Raw genomic sequence first — 25920 nt, forward strand, 5'->3', positions numbered from 1 at the left:
CAAATGGTAAAACTTTTCTCTATAGTATCAGTTTCTCTGGAATATGTAATTTTTGTGGAATTTTTATACCTTGTAGGAAGCAAAGATGTAGGCTTGTTTATTTGTTTATTATCAGCACCTAGCCTGAATGCTGACATACATGACTGTGTATGTTAAGTAGAGTCAAGTCTGTTTGGCAACCTCTTAAAATTGCTAACCCCAGGTAATGAGCCTGAGTTCTCACTAGGTGGCAGTGTCCCTTTCTGTGGCAGTGCAGACCTTTCCCAGCACCTGTTATGCACCAGGCTCACTTGAGCTGTAAACCCAAGGGTTGGACTCAGTTTACCTGCTCATTGCTGGTCCTTTCTCCTGTTTACAGAGGTGATTACACACCCGACAACCTTTAGTCAAACTAAAAGCCATTTCTACAATGACTTCTACAAGGACTTTAGAACTGGAATTCAGTGATCTGGAAACGATCTAGTCAGAAATAGACCGGTGATCTGCTTTGTCATGCTGGTAGCTTTATTTTTCACAGTGTGGCATGCTCTCCCATAGTTCAGGGACATAGACACATTTAAGTTCATAAAATTCTGTTACAGGCAAGCATGGAGGCACATGCATGGAATCCCAGTATTTGGAAGGTAGAGACAGGAGGGTCATGACTTCTAGGTCATCCTTGGGTACACAGAGCTTCCAAGGCTAGAGACCCCATCTCTCAAGTTGCTAATTGCCTATAGTGTTTATAAGGCACTGTGTTTAGCATAGACTTTGGCAGTGTGTGTTTGCATTAAGAATTAAACTTCTTACAGAATAGAGTTATTTCTTTTTTCTTTTTTAAAAGATTTATTATTATCCATAAGTACACTATAGCTGTCTTCAGACACCCCAGAAGAGGGCGTTAGATCTCATTACAAGTGGTTGTGAGCCACCATGTGGTTGCTCGAATTTGAACTCAGGCCCTTCAGAAGAGCAGTCAGTACTCTTACCTGCTGAGTCATCTCACCAGCCCAAGAGTTATTTCTTGAATTTTATGAAAATATAAGATGGCACCACTAGTGAATTTGGGATTATTGAGAACAGTGGCAGTCATAGCTAAGATCAAGTACTTTCTTATAGAATACTTCCCAAATACTTGAGAAAAAATCTCATTATTGTCACTATTAATGGATGATGAAACCAAGGCACCACAGAATGAAGTAACTCTCCTAAGGTCACAGAGTTGTGGGTAAAACTACCATTTGACTTCAGGCTGCCTGACTAATGTCTTCACAGGATAATACCTAGGTGATATAAATTTAATACCCACAGCGTATGTATCATTTAATGTCTTCCATATGTGATTAAAAGTCCAATTCAGATATTATAATTTTCATCCTTTCAGAAAATTACACCATTGTCGGGCGCCAGTCGTGGGGAAATAAAGGGGATGGGAGAAATGACCCACGTCCCACCAGAGCTCCGGGGCTCTAGGCGGACAGATGCGGGGAACCGGGGGAACTGCCGTGCACTCTCCATGCTGCCCGGGTGGGCGTTTGGCTGTGGGAAGCCACGGAACCCCAGTCTGCGGGGATGGAGAGGGAGCAGTCCGGGGTCCCTGGGCCTCAAGGAAGCCAGGGTCGACAGGTTCTAGCTCCGGGGCATCGCAGGACATCGCTGGATACTACAGAAGAGCTGAGAATGGGTGGGGGCACTGCGGGCAGCTCATTCTGCCCTGAGGCCAAAGGGAGAAGGGGCAGGGGTAGAAGGCACTGGGTAGTTCCCACGCATGTGACGGTCTTTGGTCCAGCCTGGCAGCTGGAAACGCTAAAAGGCCTTCTTGAGGGAGATTAGAGGAGGCTCTTAGGGGAAGGCCTTATTCCATCGCTCCAGCACTGCGAGTCTAGATGAAAGGAGGCAGTCTATGGCTTCAGGTAGAGAAGTAGAGGCAGGCCATGGCCACGTGGAGAGAGGGGAGAAGGGAGGGGGAGAGAAGGAACAAGAGGGCTAGAGAGAAAGCAAGAGAAGCAAGAGAGAGGAAGGGCCAAGCAGCCCCCTTTATAGTGTGCTGTACTACCTTGCTGTGGCTAGGTAACTGGGGGAGGAGCTTACCTGACTGTAGCCAGAATACCTGGAGCTTGGGACATTGCCTGTGTGACAATAGTCACAGGATTATGGAGTTGAGGACTCATGTTGTCAGGTGCCTGTGTCTGGGAATGTGGCTCACTATTCCGTCCCTTGTAGAATTACTACTGGGTCTCCGGAGTAAGCTTCGCTCAACCAGAACACAGACTGCCTTTCACAGTCCAACACACCATAACAGGTAGTACTGATTGTAGGATGGAGTTTTAAATATTGATTTTTACCCTATTATAAGAAATTATAAATTAAAGCTACCATGATGATGAAGGCCTGACAAAACTGCTTTCCTGTATTCTGAAATATTTACTGTTTCTCACATAATGGATTCTTGACTTTCAAAGCCCAGACCATTAAGTGACTAAGGAAATATGAAAATTTTCATGTACATGATGGCCTTGAGTGTAAACAGCAGGGCCTTTGTATGCTTACAGGTGTGCCTTCTAAAGGAATGATACAGCCCAAAGCAGACAACAGCATGGCAGGAGCATCTGCAGAGGGACTGAGCCTCTTGACAAACACTGTCAATCTGCCCAACCCTCAACACATAGTTTCCAATTTTATATGCGTCTGCTTTTTAAGCTGTGAAATAAAAATTATACATGCTTTATTTATTATACCTCCATATTTTATGTAATGATAACTGAAACCATAAAGCAAGATGTGAGGGCTAGATATGAATAGAGTCCATGAGCCAGGCTGTAGCAGGGAGTTCTAGTGGTTTTCCTGTAGCAATGCATGCCACACACTGTCAGCTGAAGAGTGCCATGTGGCTAGGAAGACAGCAGGAAGGGAATAGTACCTCCTGCAGGGGATTTGCAGACAGCTTGTAAGGATAGGCTTCAAAACAATCAAACAAATACAGTTGCCACCTGCAGGTTCGTGACCCCTGTGCATTCCTCTGCCATGCAGCTTAGCTCCCTGCAGTAACTGGCTCAGCTCCAAGAAGTCGGAACCCCAAAAAGGAGTCTCTGTATTTTCCAAGCCTGCTATAATGCATGCATGTAAGGATGTCTCAGAAAGAGATGAAAGGGTATGGATAAGAATATTAAAATTGTGAGCTTTAACATAGCAGGTTAGATCAGACCTAAGTTTTAAACATACAAAGTACATTGGTATAAAGAAGAAAAATGATACAATGCAGAAATAGGGCTGTCTAATTACAGCATGGTCTCTAACCAGAACCTAAAAGTAACGTGGTAACCTGCAGATAGTTACAAGCATACAGCTTGAAGGATAATCCAAAATCATCTATCACCAACTGTTTTACAGTGAGAAAGGCATATGTCTTAAGCAGATCTCCTGGTGGGGGTGGGGGAGCTGAAGAACTTCCCAGCAGTTTCTGTTTGGAGTGTAGTCTAGTACACTTTGTGACTATGTCTGCAGACTGTAAATGCGCAACTCCTCATAGAACTAGAGGTGCTAACAGCATAGGAGGGTGCTGATTTGGCTGCTTGGAGTCCAAGAGTTTGTATAAAATGTTAACAGGGCACCATAGAAACAAACACCAGAGTTTGCAGTTCTGTTTTTTACTCCACTTAGAATATTTTAATTCACAATTATAATTCACAATACATTGTAAAATATATCTTAATATTTTGAAACATACTTTGTCACTGCCTTTTTCTGTTTTTACCAGTTAGGAATTCTTTGAAAGAGAAAACATAATACATATTTAATGTATTGTAATATTTTAAAAATCCAGTTGAATCAAAACTGTAAGAGAAAAGATAGTTAAGGCCTGTTAGCTTGTTACTGACACCAGTACATGTGTTCTTGACTGTCCTTGACTGCTCATTCACTCGGTTAGAGGAAACTGTAGTTTGCAAATACAAAGCTCAGAAAATCTGGGAAATTAGCATGCCAGACTGTTTGTAGATGCAGCTTTACCTGCAGCAAGAAAGCAGCTAAAGGCTGGTAGCACAATTTCAATGTGAAGACTACAGAAATCATGGAACATGTTTTTCTGTTGACTTCTCGGCCTGAAACCCACCCACCCCGTAGAGGTAGACCGTCCCGATTCCAGCCCATGGGACACTTTTCTTTAGGTGGTTTTCTACAGCTTTACACTTGCTTATTTTCTAAAGCTATCTTTGAATAATTAAAGGAGAAGTAAATATTCTTATCACTCTAGAAATATGACTAAATTAAATACAAGAACATTAGAGTCAAATTCACACACACACACACACACACACACACAAACCTATAGGGAGTGATGACTTTTGCGCTGAAATAGATAATTGCTACAGAGAAATGCCTGTCAGTGACAGTTGGGGTAGTCCTTGGCCTTCTCTCAGGGCTCTGTCTGTCCTCTGGACATGGCCAACATAGTCTGCAGAGAATGCTGGGTATTGGCTGGCTCTTCTGTTGACATAGATGAAGTTGTGTATGAATATCAAAGGCCTATAATTTTTACAGGTGGTATTATCACATAAATGATTACTTTTAAAAGTCCAATGTTTTATGCCCATTAAATATTTTAGACCTTGGTGTGGTGTCTTGTGCCTTTAAGCCCAGCATCCAAGAGGAGGGCAGATCTCTGTGACTTTGAGGCCTCTCTGTCCTATATAGGAAGTTTCCAGGACAGCAAGGCTGCCTCTCTCTCTCTCTCTCTCTCTCTCTCTCTCTCTCTCTCACACACACACACACACACACACACACACACACACACACACACACACACACACAGATAATTTATTTAAATAGTATAGGACAACTGTTGTATATGATTAAGTACATACCTATCTTACTCATTTTGTTCATTAGGAAAACCTGTCTTGGAGTACACCTGTCAGTCAGACAGTAAAAACAGCATCGAGTTTTTATTTGCATTTTTACTACTGTTTTCTTCCTTGTTTGCTATCAGCTACATGGTTGGTTCCTTGGTGACTTTTCTAGAGTATCTCTGGGTTTCCTGCTGCTTTGATCTTCTAAGTGAATTTTGTGGGTCCTGTTTGCCTCTTCTGTCACCCTTGTCATCTGCTTTGTGTGTTTGTGTACACAGCTTTCTTGGGGTCATTTACATATAATAAACTATGAATTTTAAATATATGCTTTGATAACTTACCTACTTGCAAGAGCACCACCTCAGCCCCAGCAGTGAACACTCCCACCGTGGCCCCATTTTAATTGCACCCTCCTCTTTTCACCCTTGAAAGCACTATAAATTAGTGTCCATGTTCTACAATTGTCTACACTCAAATATGCTGCATGCACCATGAATTCTTTTATGGCTTTATTTTTCATGACTAATTTTGATAATTTTTAGTTATTTTGGTGTCATTTATGTTTTAGCACCTACCAACAGTTCATCTTTTTACCTGCCTACTGTTGCTCCATTGGAGAGGTTTCCAGTTTGTGTATCAGTTGTCTATTGATGGATATCTAGTTTATGCCACTACAGAATGCTGCTGGAAGTTTTTATTTCTGAAGATGATTTCATTTCCCTTATGTAAATTCCTATAATTGAAAGGTCAGGAACATATTGCCTATGAATTTTCTTAAGCCAAGTTAGGCATGGTAGTACACCTGTAATCTTCCTACGTAGGTGACCGAGGGAGGAGGATGGTAAGTTTGAAGCCAGTGTACACTCACAGAGACTGTCTCACAAAACAACAAAAGTAGCCTTTCCCCTCAAGTGTTCCAACTTCTTCGTATCTTTGGCAAGTCTGACATGGCAAGACTTTTTGTTTTAGCCACTCTAACAGACAGACTTGCTACTTTGCCCTGGGTCTGATTTGTTCATCCCTGCTGACCGGTGATGCTGAGTGCTTTCTTAGGCACCTGTCCACCATCTTTGGAGCTTCTTCAGAACCATTTACAATTGGACCATATTTTTGGCTTGTCATTATCGTGGTCATTGTTGGCTGCTTTTCTTTGTTTTGATGTCCGAGTTGTACACGCATTGTGCTCAGGCGTGTGAGTTACAGATGTTCCTCCCAGTGTTCGCATGTCTACTAATTATTTTAACATTTTGAAGAATAGAACATTACATTTTTGAAGTACAAACTATCAGCTTGTTATGTCCTAGATTTTAGTTTTGTATCTAAGAAACGTTTGCTTCCTCCATGCTCACAGGATTGTTTGCCTGGGTTTCATCCCAGAACTTTGAAAACTCTGTTTTATATTGCCATCTCACCACAGGGTGTGAAGGATGGATCAGAGTTCATCTGAATGTCCAGCCGTTCCAGTACCATTTAATGAAATGTGTGTTCTTCACAGTTTTCTTATTCCTTGTCTGTATATGTACTGGGTTCTCTGTACTGGTGGTCTCTGTACCACTGATACAGACAGCTAACTCTATAGCCATCCAGTTAATTTTTGTATATTCCTTTCATGGTCCGTAACCTAACTGAAGTCAGTTCCTAGTTCTAGTGGCTTATGAGGTATTTTTTCTGCTTGTTTGTTTGCTTGCTTGTTTTTAGTTCATTCAGTTATTTTTACAGAGACACCGCTGTACTTGGGGATCACTGCCACCTTCAGTTTTATCCCTAGATGCCTCCTTTTTCTTGCAAAAGCATCTGTTCCCTTTTCCCCCTTTTCTGTATTTCGTTCATTATTTGGTGATTTTTGACCAAGAAAGTAAATTTGGCTCCTTTTATTATATTTTTATCCAGAAATATGAAAACTCATTGCCTGTCATTTGCTTTTTAATTTACAGCATTGCAGGGCTTCATTTGTTTAAGTAAAGATCTAAATGTTCCTGAAACAAAATTGATCCTTTTTTTTTTTTTCATAAAAAAATGTTGGTAATTCTTGACTTTTCTTTATATATTCCTATAATAGTTTATGAAATATAACAGATGTTTCTCTGAAACACATACACACATCACACATCACGTCACCTCATGTTTCTGTTTGTAAGAGAACACAGAATACAATGGCTTGTCTATCAGTTCCAGCTTTAATTTTCTTCTTCTTGTGTCATTTTTAGAAAGCCATCCATTTCAATATTGTGTAATTTAGGAAATAGTTTTTAAATAATAACGATGTATTTCCTCCTTTGGGTTAATTTCTTTCAGATCCCTTTATCCAATCAAGTGAGAGAATTATTTGCACATCTTATGACTAATAAAGAGCAGTGAAGATGCACTGGTTGCCACTGGTTACCACTGGTCACCACTGGTTACCACCATTGTTAAAATCAACACCATTTAAGCCTGTTCTCTGAGTATTTAATCAAAACCAAGAATTATGTTAAGAAACAAAGCAGACTATAAAAAGTACTTTTTCATACAACATCTACAACATAGAAAGACAAAACATTGTAAATATTTAGTGACAGAGAAAAGAGTTTTAAAATTATGGTTCTTACATATTATAAAACATTTATCATGGTAGTTATAGAAATTTGGATTTAATTTGTATTTAAATTGAGAAATTTTTAGAGTCTGCTTACATTTTAGTGTTTTGCAGATATATGTATAAAGTTTGAAGAGAGAAATATTTTAAAAGGCATAGTTATATGGGTTTGTGAATGGTTACTTTTGTCCTTTCTGTATCATTATTGGGCATTTGAAATATTATGTGTATGTATATAAATATGTATTAGGCTTATATCTCAATTTGCATTGCCTTCAAAGCTCAATTATAAAATAGCTTGTTGTAGAATTACCAATTTTCTGTGATTTCATATCACCTATAATTTTTCATCTTACCAGTTATGTTGCCTATCAATGAAAATGTACTGTTGAGTTTCTGATTGTTATCATTTCATGGCCTTAGTATTTGATTATCTTTTTCACTGTGATAATTTGAACTAATTTTAGATCCTTTTTTCTTTTTAGTAGCCCAGCAGGAGGCTGAAATGTTGAAACGCTATAGTGGGACACTCCCGTTGCCTGGGATACATCAGAGTGAGGATGCTTTATGCACCTGCCCTAAGCTGCCCCAGCAGGGCTCTTTTCAGATTGATGAATTTGTCAACACTGAAAATAGTTCATCAAGAAAGATTCAACTTGTGAAACAGAGACTCGAAACTGTCACAGTATGTTTATTTTATTTATTTAAAAATTTTGGTAGTTGAAAATTTAAAACCCGTATCATGTAATATACATAACATAAGGAAGTTACTTAATTTCTTAAAGAAAGGTTTTCTTTTATAGTTCTTTTCAAGCACTAGTTTTGAAGCCATTATTCACAGCATACAAGGTAAATTTTGACTAACTTATCATGATGTCAGAACTTACACTTTAAAGACCAACTCAAGACTTAATAATGAAGTGCTCTGAAATAAGTAATCCTGCCTAGCAATTGTCACATGAACAGGATGAGAGATCGTGTCCCCCATCATCAAGGGCAGCTGTAAGTAGGACGAGTGAGGGTGGGCTCTCTGCAGGTGTAGTAGATAGCCATCTGAGGTCTGGCTCTCGCCGCCAGCAGTCGTTTCCACAGGCTGCTGCTTAAAAGCTCAGGTAACGTGCAAACAAGGTATTTCTGTCCAGGCATTGGAAGTTTTGTAAAGTCTTCCTAAAAGCATGAGTTTGAGTGTTTCATGAACTCTGTGTGCATCAGAGCCACCTAGCTGACTTTCTCAAGCTCTGTTCCTACAGATTTTGATTCCATATATCTGGCTTACTCTATGAGTTCTCATTTCTGGCAAGCTTCCAGGTGCCGGTCAGGGCACTCTGTTTAGGACAGCTAGCCTGTCTCAGTCCCTAGCACATAGAATGTCACGCACTGGACAGACCACTCTGTTTAGGAAAGCTAACCCACCTTATCCGTAGCACATAGAACATTATACATTGGCATTTTGTTCCCTCATCCATACCATCAGCTTCTTGAAGGCAGTTCTGATCATTTTTAGTGTATTAATAACTTGGGTCAGCTTGCCTGATTTTCATAATTCAACAGAAGTGGACCATCGAGGGAAATTTTGAATTCCTAAATTTCTCTTCTATAGAGAATCTGTTTATTATTTTGTTTCTGTCCAATTTTTCTATATTCCTTTTTTAGAGGACAAATCAATACCCTTAATTTTCTCTCCGATTTCCCCATTTTCACATTTTCCATTACCCTTTACCTTGCTATTCTCTGACTGGTTTTACACTACTGCCACCAAGTGTTAATAATGTACTGATGGCTTCTGCCTGTGGCAGTACACTTGTCCTCTACACATGTGTGCTTCCTTTGTAGGAAGTGCTGACCAACCACAAATAATAAACCATCTCTCACACACATGCACACGCACACGCACACGCACACACACAAACACACACAGTATAAGGCAGTATTCACATTGACTCTTTTATTGTAGCAGGTATGCAACATTGGCACTAGAGTGGCTGGTACCTTGCTTTATAAACAAAGCAACTATTTATGTTAAAAAAGACAGGTCCCATGATTTTTCAAGTATAGACAATGTACAAACCCTCTTACCATTTTGAAAGGATTTCTACATAAAAAGCTATAGTTACTTTCTCTGTGTGTGACTGGTAAGTTTCTACTTCTGTTAAGTGTTGTGATATAGTTTTGTATGGTAAACTATTGCATAAGACCAAAAAATCATTTAAAGAGAGAATCAGAAGAAAGTACTGCCCAAACTTATACAGACTTTATAGTTAAGAGTGTTGAGTGTATCAGCATAAATTGCTCTTAGAGTCAATAAAAACTAGACAGAGGGACAGCAGATTCCACTACAGTTCAGTAGATCCACATAAGAATGGTGTTCTATTAGAAATGTTTGACCCAAAAACTGTAATTCTTTCTTGGTCCTGGAAGGTTTATTTGGAAGATTATGGTGTCTGTAGGGATATTGTTCCCATATTTTATGACAGCCTCATTTAAAGCCCATTGATATATATGTACACATTTTAGAAAGTTTCTACACTAATAGGCTTGCTTGTGGCTTTTTAAAAGGCCTTAGCATTTAGTTATCCCTCCCCACATTGCCCCCTCCACCTTGCCCTCCCATCCCCCACCTCACCTGACTCCTCTTTTCTGATTTCTCCTTTATCCCTTTTAACACCATATTCTGTCTCCTTAAAAGACCTCCCCAGTCCATTACTATCTACTGAACCTCTGCTGGTATTCTAAATGGAACTCAAATATAGAGCTGAGTAAAACCTGCTGGACAAACCAAAGTCAGAACATTCAAATAGATCGGCATTCGTGGAGAAGTGATAATCTCATTTAAAGCAAGAGCATCATTAAATAGATGTTGTGAATTACAGGAGTCGGTGGTTAAAGTGCCTACTGCACAGTCATGAGGACATAAGCTCAGTTCTTCAACACCCACAGGAAAGCTGGCATGGTGGGACATGTCTATAATCCCAGCACTGAGGAAGTAGACACCAGAGAATCCCTAGAGATCGCTGGCCACCTGACCTGGCCAATCAGGGAACTCCAGGTTCAGCGAACACCCTGTCTCAAACAACAAGATGGAGAGCCATAAAGGCAGATATCTGCCACCTCTGAACTCTAGATGTTCATACAGGTGTACGCATCTGCCTGCAGATGTGCATATGCCATACACACATGCACTCTCACACACACACACACACACACATATGCACTCACGTATGCATGCACACACTCACGTGCACACACACATACACACATGATTGTGTGCATTAACAAGAAAAGGGCAATGCAGGCAAAGCATATTAGAAACAATAATTTAAATTGTTTTGTGAAATAGAATATTGGAATTTTTATTATTGAAATCAAAAAGTAGTCTGAGAATTTTATTTAAAAAGAAAGGCTTCCTGGCTAAGGTAAAAATAAAAAAAAATTCACAAACAAATTTTAAAACTCTGCATTGCAGATGGTAATAGGGAAAGTTGATACTTAAACTCTCCAATTAATAAGATAAGATGGGGAACTAACTCATCAGCATGCTCAAGAATGCATGTGAAGTAAGAATGCATTGTAAGTAGCTCTAAGGCCGAGGGCTTAGGCACAGGCATAGGCACATGGGTTCTAACCTATGCCTGCCTTGTGACTCTCGAGTACATTCAAGAAGCCTAAAATTTCCTCATCTCTAAAAGTGAGGACTCACCTTACTGTATTTTAAAGATTCAGTGAGATCCTAAATGTACCTTTCTCATAGGGTGTCTGAGATATAAATGGTAGCTATCTGCTGAGAGATATTTCAGCTACCCTCAGCCTTCTCCAGATGAGCCAGGAAAAAGAAGAGATGCTAAGGAGGACAGTGTTGTCTTACCAGATATTTAAATGTCATAAAGCTGAAAAAATATAGATAATGTAATGCAAGGTCATAAACTAGGTATATCAGAAGAGAAACTAAGAACTGTAATATTAGGCAACATAAATAGAAATTTGCTGAAAAAGCTACGTGTTAGATCACACATGCAAATAGAATCTCACTGACCGGAAGTTAAGTGTGTGGTTAATAACTATGGAAATGGGCATAAAGTTCAAGGAAAGACCACTTGTCTACTGTGCCCACAGTCCAGGGTTCAGTCCATACTACCCCATACACACCCCAAACCTAGAACTATGTGCTACCAAATATTTCTCTTATTAAGTAGACAAAAGACTTGCTCAAATAAAATTAGTAATTCTTCCCCAAAATATTAATAAATTTTAAATTTCTGCCTAATAAATATAAGTGTATATATGTGTGTCTATAATAGGACACACACACATATGTAGCAAACTCCAACATGCAAAAACGTCAGCACAAGATGAATTAGAGAAACGGTCTCATTAACTTATGAGAAAGAAAAACAATTAACATTAAAGAAAAATAATAAAACCTAAAAAAACAATGGGTAAAATTTTGACATGAACTTGTAACTTATGATTTCACTGTTACCACTAAGTGCCAAAGAAGCTAGGTATCAAGTGGCCAATGGTTCTTTTTCGAAAAGAAATTTTCGTATGGGCCAAGAAGCTTAACCATTCTTAGAAATATGTGTCTTCTTTACGGTAGCCATTTAGATCGCCTTTGCCTGGGGCTCCTTGAGGGGTGAGTGAGGCTCCACAGCCTTGCTCATAGGCTGCTGCTTTTCCCATGGGCCTGCACTGGGCCTGCCATGCTCCCTGCTCCTCCCTGACACAAACCTTGACTGCCAGGACTAACACCGCAACCTTGACCCTGCATGTGCTTTCCTGCCTTCCTCCCCTGCCTCAGAAGCTGCACTAGGGTACGAAGCACGCTGCTCACTGGGGTTAGATTTGGTTGCAAAGTAGAGGTTTGTGTATATTACTTTATTTTTTTTTAATGTTACTCAGTTAAAATGAAGACAGTATGACTTTATATTTGTTTCAGTGTTTTAGTTCTCATACATTCTAGTGTTTTTAATATAAGCAAACAGATGTGTTCCACATTTTTAAAGGAATTATAATAGGTATGTTGCTTTTTAAAAAATTAGAGAAAAACCCATTTCCAGTAGAAGATAGAGGACTCCTTGTCCAGTACTCTGTATGACAAGGTTGTCCGTAGACACAAGAACTACTGCGTCCTGGGACTGACCCTAGCCGCCACTCACTTCTCAGATGACAGTCAACACCCTGAAACACCGAACTTTTATAGCTTGTCTTTTAATATTACTTTATGTCTTCAGATAAATGAAAATAAAGTAAAATTAAATGTAAAAGAAAAATAATGTCAAAGGTATTTTTAAGAAATTAAATCAACCAGAAGAAATAAATTAATAATTTTTATTGAAGATAATTTATATCACCTTAGCTATTTAGCTTTTAACATATTTCCATTTTAAATTAGAGAATACATATGCCTTGGATTGATATAAAAGTTGTCTTTGGAAATAAATCTTTGTCCAGTGTCTGTAGCTTAAAAACAAAGCAAAAACAAAAAAACAAAAACAAAAAACACAACACATTGTTTACTATGCCTGTGTAAAGAGATCCTGCTAAGCTTTTTTCATGTTATATATGATCCATTTTTCTATCAGTCTAATATAAAGTAAGATAGAAACAAAATATTCTTATATCACCTTTTGTCACAATGTCTTTTCCCTTGTTTCTTGTAATTATATTTTAGAAACCCATTTTCTTTATGAGCTCCTCTAGTTATAGAAGATAAAGCAGGCCGGGCGTGGTGGCGCACACCTTTAATCCCAGCACTCGGGAGGCAGAGGCAGGAGGATTTCTGAGTTTGAGGCCAGCCTGGTCTACAGAGTGAGTTCCAGGACAGCCAGAGCTACACAGAGAAACCCTGTCTCTAAAAGCCAAAAAAAAAGAAAAGAAAAGGAAAGGAAAGGAAAGGAAAGGAAAGGAAAGGAAAGGAAAGGAAAGGAAAGGAAAGGAAAAAGAAAAGAAAGAAAAATGAAAGGAAAGAAGGGAGGGAGGGAGGGAGGGAGGAAGGAAGGAAGGAAGGAAGGAAGGAAGGAAGGAAGGAAGGAAGAGGATAAAGCACTCAGCATTTTGTTACTCAGCCTTTTGTTACTAAACTAGGAATATTTTCTAATAGAACTCCGGTTTAAGGTATGGTTTGTATATATTTAAATTACGTACTAAATCTCATCAGGCACTTCATGAGTATTTATTTACTAGGCAAGGACATAAGCGTAAATGATAATCTGGTTCTTAGAGCATTGTCATCCAGTCTTAATATAAATCACTGTTCCATGGTCTGCAGGCCTGACTGCTGCTCCCACAGTAAATCCTATGGGGACACATCTCCTTCTCAGTTTTCAGATTGAGAGATTTGCCTTCATGACTGCATTCACAGTGCTTAGAATCTTGGGTACCCGTCAGGAGCAACCAGTCTAACAAGTAGTCGATCTATAAACCCGGATCTATTAGAGAACGTCTTCTGATAACGGGGTCCCTATCGTCAGTGCTGGACCACTCAAGACTGCCCCAGTTTTCACATTAGCCTGTGTCCAGCGTAATCGTCACAGGGTGCTTGCCAGCTAGAACCATAGAAGCAAGAATAGAATGACTCTAAGAATTATTTATGTCCATTTTCAGAAAATGTGAATTTCCATTGCATAGGCAATTCATCTTACAGAGATTAATGATAAGCAGTATGTTTTGTTGTTAGTGATTCTCATTGTAATGTATCTCTGGTACTTCTGTACGTGCTTTTCATGCTTTGCTAGTTAGTCCTCCAATAATAGTTTATCGGGTAGTAGAGTGTTAGTACCCTCTCAAGAGCAACTTGAAGCCTATAGACTAGAGGTACAATCCAACAGACTGTGAGGGTTGGACCTGAGAGTCAGCCCAGCAAGCAGGATTCCCAGGTCTCCTTTTGGAAACTGAATTACCGTCTCCATTAAACAGTGTCTGCTTTTGCATTTTTACAAGAAAAACCCAGTGTTGTTCTTCTTCTTTTTTCTTTCTTTTTTTTTTTGATGGAAACAACATTTTTATTAGATGTTTTCTTATTTACATTTCCCAGTGTTCTTCTTTTACAGTTGTTTGCTTGTTCATTTGTTTGTTGTAGACTTGAGGTTGGTTGTTGCTTTTTTAGTATACCAGGCTGACGATAAATACTGGCTAATTCTAACTGGAGTTGAATATTTTTATTGTCTCCATAGGAGCAAATTTTCAACTTGTCCATTATTCATTGATATCTACTACTTTTCTTTTCAAAAGTGATCATTGTGGCCTTATCCTGTGGTTTATAAGCAGTCCATTTCTGCTTTTTAAAATGACATGTCACATTCTTTATCATCTATGGTATTGATGAGATTTTTATTAGATAAAAATTGCTAATGTGGAAATTATAGGCACTGATGCCAGTCATAGTAATAACTGTCCTTTAGGCAATTGAGAGCTTATCTTTTTAGACCTGTCTCAGTTGTAGGACAGGATTTATGCCAGGCTTATTGAAGACACAAATCTCCCCTGGAAGAACTGGGCCCTCAGAAGTTTGGGCATTGGCAAGTTGGTCTTGCTACTAAACAGAGTTAAGCCTCTTGAATTTATCCTATTTGCAACTCAGTGGAAACGATGCAGACTGACAATTCAGGGTGACAAGGAAACTCTCAAATGCTAGTTTGGATCATTAGAAGATTGACATCTGAATGTTTTAGAATGAGCAATACTTTATTTAAAGAAAATTATGAATACTTGTTTATTGTATTGTATTTCTTTTAGGAGGTGATACGATCCTGTGCTGCAAAAGTAAGTAGTTGTTATTACCAGGAAGACAACTTTAAAATTAAGTTTCTATTGTGATGTACGAGCAGATTGGATTGCGCCATTGCAGAGGTGACAGCTCCTATAAAAGTTGCCTGATGTGTTCTTTTCTTACTGAGCTTCCATTTTACCAGAATTATAACACTCGGCCCCCAGAATTCATCAAGAAGAGTATTTGCCAAGTAGATTCGAAGTTTTGAAGATTTAAAGTCCTAGCAACTGGGATGTAATTTCAGTGCAGGTCCAGCACATTCGGCATCCTCTTTTAGGCTCTCTATGATATCTACTACATATGATAGCTACTTTAAGCAGTTAAGGAGTCAACAATGCAGTCCCTTACATTGTTCCCTCCTCTCCTGACATTTTATCATTTGCCAAATAGAATTATATATTGCATAGTAAAAGATGAGACATCAGAAGAGAAAGAATTAGGGTGGTTGGAAGATGCCTCCATACAGCACCACTACCGTGGAGTGAGACAGGCATGCCAGGAAGGACCAGACTTCCAATAGGACCATGAGCTATTCAGTATCATCAAGACCCATCGCAGTTTACCTAATTATCACAAGTCAACCGGATATTGATTATAGACAAGGGGAAGGAAGATGGGGAGGGGAAAAGAGAACAAGCTGTATTCGGACTTGGCTGCAGATGTTCAGGAAGCTTGTTCCTGATAGCAGTGACTGTTGTAGTGATTATAGCTCCAAGATTACCGAATCCTCCCAAGTGTGTAATATATATAAAGCTGGTAGCAGTAGCAGTTTTCTGACTAGCTCTGACCTCTCCCTCTCCCTCTCCCTCTCCCTCTCCCTCTCCCTCTCCCTCTCTTTCCCTCTCCTTTTCTCTATCCCTAATGTGTGCAGTTTTCTCTACTAATGTTATTTCAATGTCAGTTGAGTCAGCGACTCTGTATACATTTAACCAGTCATTAGGGAGAATGCCCTATTAACCTGAAAACTCCCTGAGGGTAGTAGGGAGCATCTTTCATCTTTGTATCCCTAGCACTGAACACATGAAGAATGAACCCTCATCAAAACTATAATTACATATTTGAAAATTAAAATTAGGAAAGATTAACATTATTAATGCCTTTTTACACTACTTTAAATAGCTTTTCATTGAGATATAATTTATACACCACAATGCCCTTTTTAATTTATTCTTCTCTCATCCAATGCATCCCTGTGGCAGTTTCCCCTCCCTCCCTCCTCCCAGCTCCTCACCACATCAGCCTTCCCTCCCCTCATACTCATCCCACCTTCATTTCCCTTCAGCAAAGCAATACAGCATAACGAGATACAGTAAGCAAGATAGCTCAGTGAATGAAGGCACCACGTGCTGCAGAAGCCTAAGTGTGACCCACAGCACACATGTAAAGCAGTAACTCTAACAGGCTATCCTCTGGCCTTTACATTCATACAGTGACACATGCATGCCTTCATACATCGTTCACGATAAGACAAAAATGATGCCTAATATAAGTCTGAAAATAAAGTGTATCTAACTGTTTTTAATTATATTCAGCATTATGCAAGTTCCCCACGTAGAAAGTGTCTGTTAACTGCCCTTGCTAATTTATAAACATAACATGTATCCATACAGACTCACGGTAACTGTTCATGTGTTTCCCATAGATTATTTTGCATATGGAATTTTATTAAATAGAGTCAAATATGCTGTCTTTTGGTTTAGGAATCGGGGTTTTTGTTTTATTTTTATAAAATGTTCCCTGAGTAGCCTAGGTTGGCCTCAAACTCACTGTGATCCTTGTATCCCAGTCCCCATGTGCTTGGATCACAGGCATGAACCAGCACACCTAGCTGCAGTATGTGGCCTGTCACGACTGGCATCTCTCCTTTAGAGTCTCACCGCTCCCTGTGGATACTCTGCATCCCCGGGACTCCCTGGTCGGATGTGCCGTGCTTGCAGGTTCCCACCTGCCCTTCAGCTTACCAGCGTTAGAGTTGTTCCTACCTCTTAGTGTCAAGACTAACGTGTTATGACCATGTGTTGGTATGAACAGGATTGGTGTCACCAGTGTTTTCATTTCTCTGGGATTTGTGTGGGAGTGAGAAATTTTTTTGGATCACATGATAATTATTTTTAACATTTTGAGGAATTCTCAAACTCATTTTCAAAATGGACAAAGTATTTTCGAACCCTCCGAGAAAGATGTGAGGGTTCTAGCCTCTCCTTGTCCCCACCAAGACTTGAATTCTTGGCATGTTTTAACATTTCCCTCCCCCGGCTTATGAAGCATGGTACTGTTTCTTTTGACTTGCGTTTCCTGATGGCTAGCGGTGTTGAGCATTTCCAGCATGTGGGTTTTCTACCTACTCTGAGGAAATGTTTGTTGAAATTATTTGCCCATTTGATTTTCATCTCTTTATTATTCACTTTTTAGTAATTCTTTGTACACACAGTAATTTTTAGTAATTCTTTAATTTTAATTTAATTTTTAGTAATTTTAGTAATTTTTAGTAATTCTTTGTACATGTGTGCACATACATGTGTGCAGCTGTCTTTCAGATGCATTCTCTACAAAGGTTTTATACCTCTTGTATGCTCTTTCCACTCCCTAGATGTTGCCTTTAGAAAAGAAAAAAAAGTTGTAATTTTTTGTGGTTTTTATATTTTTTCTTTTGTCCATCTTTTTTGTATCATATACAAAGTCACATTGCCTAGCCCTAAGTCTTATATATTTACTATTTTGTTTTCCGCTTTGTTTGTTTGTTTGTCTTATAGCTTTGGTGGTTTTCCCTATGTGGTTATTTTTTTAGTTAATTTTTAAAGATATAACATGGTCTGAGAGCTCAGTCACATGCGGATACCCAGTGGTCCTGGCACTGCCGCTCCTGCCCCATATCTGGTCTCTTATTCACCTTGTCACTAGTCATTGTCCCATTACCACAGTGCAGTTGTGCAGCCTCTCACACACTGCGTCCTGTATAGTAAGGTTTTGACAAGTGCTTGACAAAAATAAGGGTCTAGGTTGAGACCTAATGATTATAGTTTTGAAGGCAAAGATTGTTTTCTGAGATCTTTATACAAATAGTTTAGAGGCTACCAATATTTTTCAAAATGCTTGGGCTAGAACATTCACATAGGCATGTTCTTATATGGGAAGATACACTGAATGAAGGAATTTCAGATAATACTGATAGAGATAAAATGAGATTTTAGGGTGGCGAGTAAGTAGAGAAGGAGAGGCAGTTATGTCATGGAGGATCATGGAAGATTTCCCAGAGAGTAGCGTTTCATAAAGACCCCAGCACTAAAGTAAGAGTAAGGCTATTCAGGGGTCAGAAAAGTGACTTTGCTTAACTGGGTAGTGACGGCCAAAGGCAAGTGCGGTTTTAGGACAGGACTAGAAAGGTGGCAAAGAGTAGGCTGTGCATGCTTTTTAAAGAATCTTGTCAGCACAACAGGAAGTGAGTCTGTTATCTTCGAGAGACAATCCAGGTTGAACAGGAGCCTTGACTTTTGGCAGAGTGAGGTCTTCCAAGCACAGTGATCAGCAATCAGGTCCACTGGTCCTAGAAGAAACGCTGGTAGACTCATCCAGACAGCACTGAGTGCTAAATGGATTGAAGACACTGTTTAGTTTGTTGATTTTGCCCATATTTTGGAAATAGGCCTTTGGACCTATCCAGTGCAGTTAATAAAGAAATGAGCTCTTCTGGGTTTGGGTTTCGGCAGCTGTGCAGCTGCTGCTCCTGCTATTCTTGGATGAAGGATGCTGGGATGGAGGGAGCAGGTGTGGGAAGTAGATTTGGGGGCACGAGGAAACTGAAGTAGACAGTAGCGTGTGTTCAGGGCCAAAGCACTGTTTAAAGAGCTATAGAACTGGATAAGGGCCCCATGGTGACAGCGTAGCTGAGGTGGTACCTGTGAGGGCAAGGCAAGGGGAGTTTACAGAAGAGCATTTCGAAAAGAGTATTTTACTGGCACATGCTGTGGAGAGAATTGATAAAGAGAGAACGAAGTTGACCCTTGTGTTTGACAAGATAATGGCCTTGTGATACTCTCCTTAAATAGGCACAAAACTCATTAAGAGTGAAGTGAGAATGGAACAGGAAATGCCAGTCTTTTCAGTGTGTGTCGTGCTGTGTTCTAGCTTGATGGGAACATTTGACGGACATTAGAGTATCTAGATTTGCTATTCTGAGTTATCCCGTGGTTATGTAGCTATTGGTAATGTAGCATGGAAGTGGTAGTTACTGGAATGAAATTCATATAGAGAGGGAAGAGATGTAAGAGAAGTTCTCCCAGAAGAACAGGCCCTAAGAGAAGGGAGCTGTACCCTTCCTGAGAGCAGCTAAACCCTGCACAGATTCACAGCTAATGGTGGAGATGAAAGGGCTCCCAGCTGATTGCTTTCCAGGTGCTAGAGTGGTTTAGGTTCTCATGAATTAGGATAGTATGACAATTTCTTCATACAAGTTTGTAATTTACAGATTGCCTTGTGCTTTCCTTTGCTTAGGGTTGAAGTATAGCAGAAGTGGTTTTGCCTAGATACGTTTCCGTTCAGTGTTTTCTGATTCTCATAAAAGAGGCTGACTGCCCATGTTGTCAGACATACTCGGGGCTGGCATACCCTGTCTTCACGTGCCATTAATCCTGGCTGGCTGTCTCTAGTGTTAGATCATCAGTTACTTCAAAGGAATCTTCATTCCTCTCTCCTCTCTTCTCTCCTTTTACTAACTATAAATCACAGCAACATAAGTGCTGAGTTCTTTATAATATTATTTTCACTTCTAGGTCTGGCATATCTTTCTCTTCACATTCCTGTATAAGCTTCTTGAAGCTGCGGGACCTCATATTTTCAAAAATAGTATCAGCTCTTAGTTCATATTAATAAAAATACAATTGAGTTTGATTTAGTTATTCTGTTTAATATATGCTGAGATTGGGCATGTTATGGGTGCTGTGGCCATAGATTGTGGCTAACACAACAATATGGAAAACAACTGGAGAGGAGGCTCAGTCAGTAAAATGCCTGCCAAAGATTTTGCTGAAAGGACCCAGATATAGCTGTCTCTTGTGAGACTATGCCGGGGCCTAGCAAACACAGAAATGGATGCTCACAGTCAGCTATTGGATGGATCACAGGGCCCCCAATGGAGGAGCTAGAGAAAGTACCCAAGGAGCTAAAGGGATCTGCAACCCTATAGGTGGAACAACATTATGAACTAACCAGTACCCCTGAGCTCTTGACTCTAGCTGCATATGTATCAAAAGATGGCCTAGTCGGCCATCACTGGAAAGAGAGGCCCATTGGACACGCAAACTTTATATGCCCCAGTACAGGGGAATGCCAGGGCCAAAAAGTGGGAGTGGGTGGGTAGGGGAGTGGGGGGAAGGGTATGGGGAACTTTTGGGATAGCATTGGAAATGTAAATGAGGAAATTACCTAATAAAAATATTTAAAAATGTTTTAAAAAAAAGGCTGATGGCATGAGTTACGATACACAGCACTGATAAAAGGCTAGGCATGCGCAAGGCAGAGGCAGGCAGGGAAGCTGGAGCTCACTGCTTCAGGAAGAGTCCCGTCTCCAAAACTACTGTGGAGATCAACTGAGGTAGATGCCTGACACCTACTTTGGGTCTCCATCATACGCATAAACTGTTGCATATGCATGCATACTTGCCCACATGAATGTGTACATACAGTCACACACACATGCACACACAGAGAATGCTATAAGTTGTGATGTATATTTTAGTCAGAATTATTGTGAAATGTACTATTTACCAAAAACATCTTTTAAAAATATTTAAGTAATAGAATATTTAGTGAATATAACCTTTTAAAATATCATTATATATGCATATGTGTGTATAATGTACCCATATATATTTACATATATATGCTGAACTTGATAATACATACAAGATCTAGAAGCAATAAAGATCAGGAGTTTAAAGCCAGCTTCACTTGCATGACAATTTCAAGGCCTCAACTCTATCAGAACCTGTCTAAAAACATTTAAAAGTTGTGTGTGTGTGTGTGTGTGTGTGTGTACATTCATCAGTAAGAAGACAAGATTGATTTGAGCAGAATAGGAATGGCGGGGGAGTGGCGTGTAGCAGCAGGGGCCGCAGCAGTGCACTGGACTCAGCTGTTCATTCTAGTGTCATGTGGAGAGAGACAAGCTCAGGTGAAAGGAGCTGAGGCGCTGCAGTCTATGATGTAGTTCAAAGAATTTATCTTTTAGTGACGCTTAAGAGAGTTCCTAAGGTGGAGGGAGAGCTATTTTTGATTTACTGATATTTTGTTCTAAGTAGAGGGGTCTGTGCATAGTTTCTACATAGAATTTGGAAGTCTTCGTGACTCCTGTGAGAACCTGAAGTGTTCACTGAGCAGAAAGTGGCACTGAAAGAAAGGCAGGTAGAGGAGGTTCAGAGGATTAGAGGTAAGGGATTCGGGCTTAGATAAAGGACAGACTGCCAAGACAGACAGGAGATGAAGGCTTGGAGAAGGCTTGGAGAAGACCAGCGGCCTGGAGGTACGCTGCCTTACCTGGGGACAGATTGCTATAGTGTTGCTTGGAGCCAAACTAATTTTAATTTTGAACTTCATGTAGGAGAATCACATCACAAATCTATGAACCACAAATCCTTGGTACCTGTTACAGGCTTAAACAGTCCTGATTAAATACTAGTTTTTTATTACAAAAAAAAAAAAAAGCTTCTCCCTGACTGCATTGCATTTGGATTCTTGATTTAACATTGTAGCCAGTGGGTTGATTTAACATTGTAGCCAGTGGGTTGATTTAACATTGTAGCCAGTGGGTGGATTTAACATTGTAGCCAGTGGGTGGATTTAACATTGTAGCCCGTGGGTTGATTTAACATTGTAGCCAGTGGGTTGATTTAACATTGTAGCCAGTGGGTTGAGAGGCTCCACAGGAGGATCCCTGACGCTTTGCTGCTGTAAAACCTTTTACTAAGTTAGTACTGCTGTTCCTCGCCTCTCTGTCCTGGCCTATAGAGAAAGCCAAAGCATCCTTTGATCAAGTACTATAAACTTCACATGTTACACTTCTCATTCTCCTGCAAACCAGAGCAGCATGGATATTCTCCAACTGGACAACCTGATGTAGGAAAATGTCTGGGAAAGTCAGGAGTGTGAACTTTTAAGGGAATCACCCAAAGTTGAGAAGCCATAAACTTGTAGTTGGGTTGAGAGTGCCACCTGATCTACAGTTGGCTGCCAGGATTAGACTGTGCATATGAATGAGAGTGGGTGTGATCTCGCCCCCAGAGGTTTCTCATTTTAATTACTAAAAGAGAAATTAATTATTAGCTTGTTTAATCTTTCACATTCAGTTTTATGTTCGGTGCAGTAAGAGTTTTAACAAGAAAATTAGCCCAGTCCTGGGAGATGAGCGCTTGCATTCCTGCATGATGCTGCTTATAGCCAGATAGAACAGGAGAAAGTTTTGTAACTAACTTGGCAGAAGTTCTTGGTAATTTTTTTCTTTTTCCTTATTATAAATTTCATTCAAATTTCTGTGCTTTTAGATTTCTCTAGTATGGAAGTATTAAACTGACCTTAGCGAACTGTGGTTTTTTTTGCATGAAGCAAGCAGAAAAATGTGTTGTGAAAAGAGGGTAGATTGGTATGGGGCAGACTGTCTTAGCCAACCGTTCTGTTGTTGTAAAGTTATTAAGCAATCCTTTTCCACAGCATATATTTCAAAAACACACATTGCTCCACTCTATTTAATGGCCATTATTTTTTTTCCTCTAAGTGAAATTCTAAATATATGTCCAATAATTTTGAAAATCTTTTGACTTCTATTTTCCAATCCCCACTAATAATAACGGATGGTTATGTTAAATCTTAGGTTTGTTACCTACTCTGCACCATTGCTACTCCTGCTTCATTGACATTTGCATAGTATCCAAAAAAGATGTCAGGAAAGATCAGAGTCATAACAGTTGCTTAGGGAAAACATGAAATTATTGTTCTCCTCCCTATACACAACATTATCTTAGTGTTGAGTCTTATGGCCAAGCAGAGACAATTAAGCCCTGATGTAACTGTCTGCTATTTGTTTTTGTTTTAGCATAGATAAAGCCTTAAAGAGGGAGATATGAGAGATATGAGAGATGGGTATATCCATAAGCATGGCATAGATAAAGGTGTAGAATCCTGTAATTATATCCTAGTATACACCTGTTCACTTACACCATACTTTAAATACATTATTTAACATGTTTGAAAATAATTTTCAAGAATACAAAAGCAAAATCGACAAAGGCTCTAACAAGAGGGTAATTAAATAGCCAAGTGATAAATGTGTCTTTTGTATTACAATTTCTGCTAAAAGCAGAGAACTGCATCTACATTAGGTTTGCCTGATTTTCTGATAGATAACACTAATACCTAATACTACATTGGTATCACTCTTTATAGTTTATTTTTGCAAACAGAAATATTTGGGTTATTTTATAATACAGACAAAAGCCCTATCATTGAACAATACCAGCACTATTTAATATCTTTACTACATTGTCCAGTACTTGATAGCTAACATGTAAATACAGTATTAAAACTTCGTCTCCTCTTTCTTGGCACATTGTTGATAAAGCACAGTCAGAACCTATATTGAGATCCCCATTTATAGACGAATAATGAAGCCCAACGGTTTTCTTTGTTATTTTAGTAACATATAGTTATAGCATATTAATTTTGGCCAGAGCTTAATAATGGATCCTGAGAATTTTTCAGGTTTGGTAATAAGTTAACCCTGATGTGGTTTGAGCTCCTTCTAATTATTTTGAAGAATTTTTTGGCTGGGAACATAGCTGTGGGGTAGGCACTTGCCTAGCATGTGTAAAGTCCAGATTTGATTCCCATAATTATGCCCACAAAAGGTATGTTTTTTTTTTTAAGTTTTATGAGATAGCGTAATAACTGGTATTCCAGAAGTGTCTTACTGTATGCTCTTAATTACCTTGTCTCCAAATCTGCTAAAGCTCTGTGGTCCAAGGAAAGAAGTGACTCTAAGATACACAATCATCACTTAAAAAATAGAAGCATTTATAAATATGTAGCTAGCGAGACAGATAAAGAATATATATAAGTACAGCACAGCACTATTCTTTACAGGGCTCCTAAGTTTTAACCATTAGTGTAGTGGAACTCCTGCTGAAGTTCTTTGTGGTTTTGATTATTTAAAGCAAAGTAAATGAAAGAATGAAAGTAAATAAAAAGAATGACATTTTCATACACTGATATTTATGTTATCTTTAATTGAATGACTATTTGCAGTGAATTTCTAACATTAGACTATCTCAATTTGTAAGAATGAAAAAGATCCTATTTTATGATTCTTAAAAGAAGAAAAAGATTGAATGAATTATTCATAATGAACAAGACTAAATTTTTCTTGAAATTAATTCTAATTTCTAAGATAAATTTACTAATAAACTTTTTAACTGTTTTAGTGAACTATTTTTTGTGAAAATGCACCTATTATACATTTCACGTCTTGGGACTATTATGCTCAAGTCACTCGTGATATGTTTTACATTTTACGGAATATTATGTTTACTTATAGAAAATGTGCTTATGTTTATCATTTTTAAATAGTCATTCTGTGTTTAGTCTTTAAGGAAAAGCTTTTTATGCCATGGAACTTTCTCCATGGAAGTGAGATTGTCGTGTGTTAAATTTGTCACCATGTTACACAAGCGCATGAGTAGTACGGTGTTTACGGCGTTTTCATCTCTAATTTGACTTTGCTGCTGTCCTACTAAGATACAAGAAAGTGTGGGGAGGAGACTTTTGACTTTCTTTATTGAAAGCAATCAAGGAGTCACTTATACATTTACATTTCTTTGAATCTTAAGACCTCTGTTTTTTAAATCATTACATAGTATTAATTCCAAAATTTTACCTTTCTAAACGACTTTGATAGCCATTGTATCTTTAATAAAAAGCTTGGCCTGTCTTCCAACCATAAAACTAACCACCTGAATTGCTACCACTCCCCTTGACCTGTTACATGTCCTGGTTTGGATAGTCCGCAAATCGTTCTCATCCGGTTCTTGTGTCTGTGACTCAGGAAGTTTGAGGTCCTTTCTGATTGGCCTTTTTTATTGCAGGTCAACAAAAATCTCTCAATGACTTCGCCACCACCAGGCCCTGCAAAGAAGCCCAGGGTAAAGCAGTCGTTCGTGCTGACCACTGATGAGATCATACATCAGTTTGGACTCCCCCAGACTGGTGAGCAGCTTTCTGGAGCTGACCATTCTTTTAAGCATCAATGCTAATGTTATGAACGTCCTTATTTTTCTTCAGAAATCACACGGTGCTGAGCTAATGCTAGGTCTTTACTTCTGGCCAAGTCTATCCCCGCAAAGTCATAGAGACGAGGGGGACGTTCAGATGTGGTAACTTAACACTAACTACCTTGAACTTATATCCTGTGAAAGAGATCCATGAAAACTTCAAAACCAGGAGACCTAACCATGAAATATGAAATATGAGTTTTTCAAATGAATAAAGGAACAATGGCTTATGGGTGATTTTATTTTTAACTGTTTTTAAATTCTATCTAAAACCAAAACAGTTTGACTTTTGGTGGATAAAAGAGGCTACATAGCTGAAGTGATATCCCAGCCCTTCAAGTTAGCAAGTTAAGAGAAAATACAAAAAGTTTACTTTAAAAATCTACATTAATCACTGAATTGAAATAAGTTGTACAGTTGCAAATTTTAGACTAATATTTT

At 39.0% G+C, this 25920-nt stretch overlaps 1 protein-coding gene across 6 annotated transcripts in view; it reads left to right on the top strand.

The window, feature by feature from the left end:
• Positions 1–25920, top strand: part of Ahi1 (Abelson helper integration site 1) — a 128198-nt gene that overhangs the window by 40388 nt on the left and 61890 nt on the right. For 3 of the 6 annotated variants that reach the window (XR_380069.4, XR_001779555.2, NM_026203.3), the window contains exons 16-18: positions 7887–8086; positions 15133–15159; positions 25294–25414. Coding sequence is in view for 2 of the 6 variants with exons in the window: in NM_026203.3 (NP_080479.2) it covers positions 7887–8086; positions 15133–15159; positions 25294–25414 (348 nt within the window). In the remaining 4 variants the exon portion in view is untranslated. The remainder of the gene's footprint in view (positions 1–7886; positions 8087–15132; positions 15160–25293; positions 25415–25920) is intronic. The other 3 variants (XR_001779556.2, XR_003948741.1, NM_001358561.1) reach the window with 1 other exon arrangement.

This window comes from Mus musculus, chromosome 10, assembly GCF_000001635.26.
Source record: "Mus musculus strain C57BL/6J chromosome 10, GRCm38.p6 C57BL/6J".
NCBI classification, from domain to species: Eukaryota; Metazoa; Chordata; class Mammalia; order Rodentia; family Muridae; genus Mus; species Mus musculus.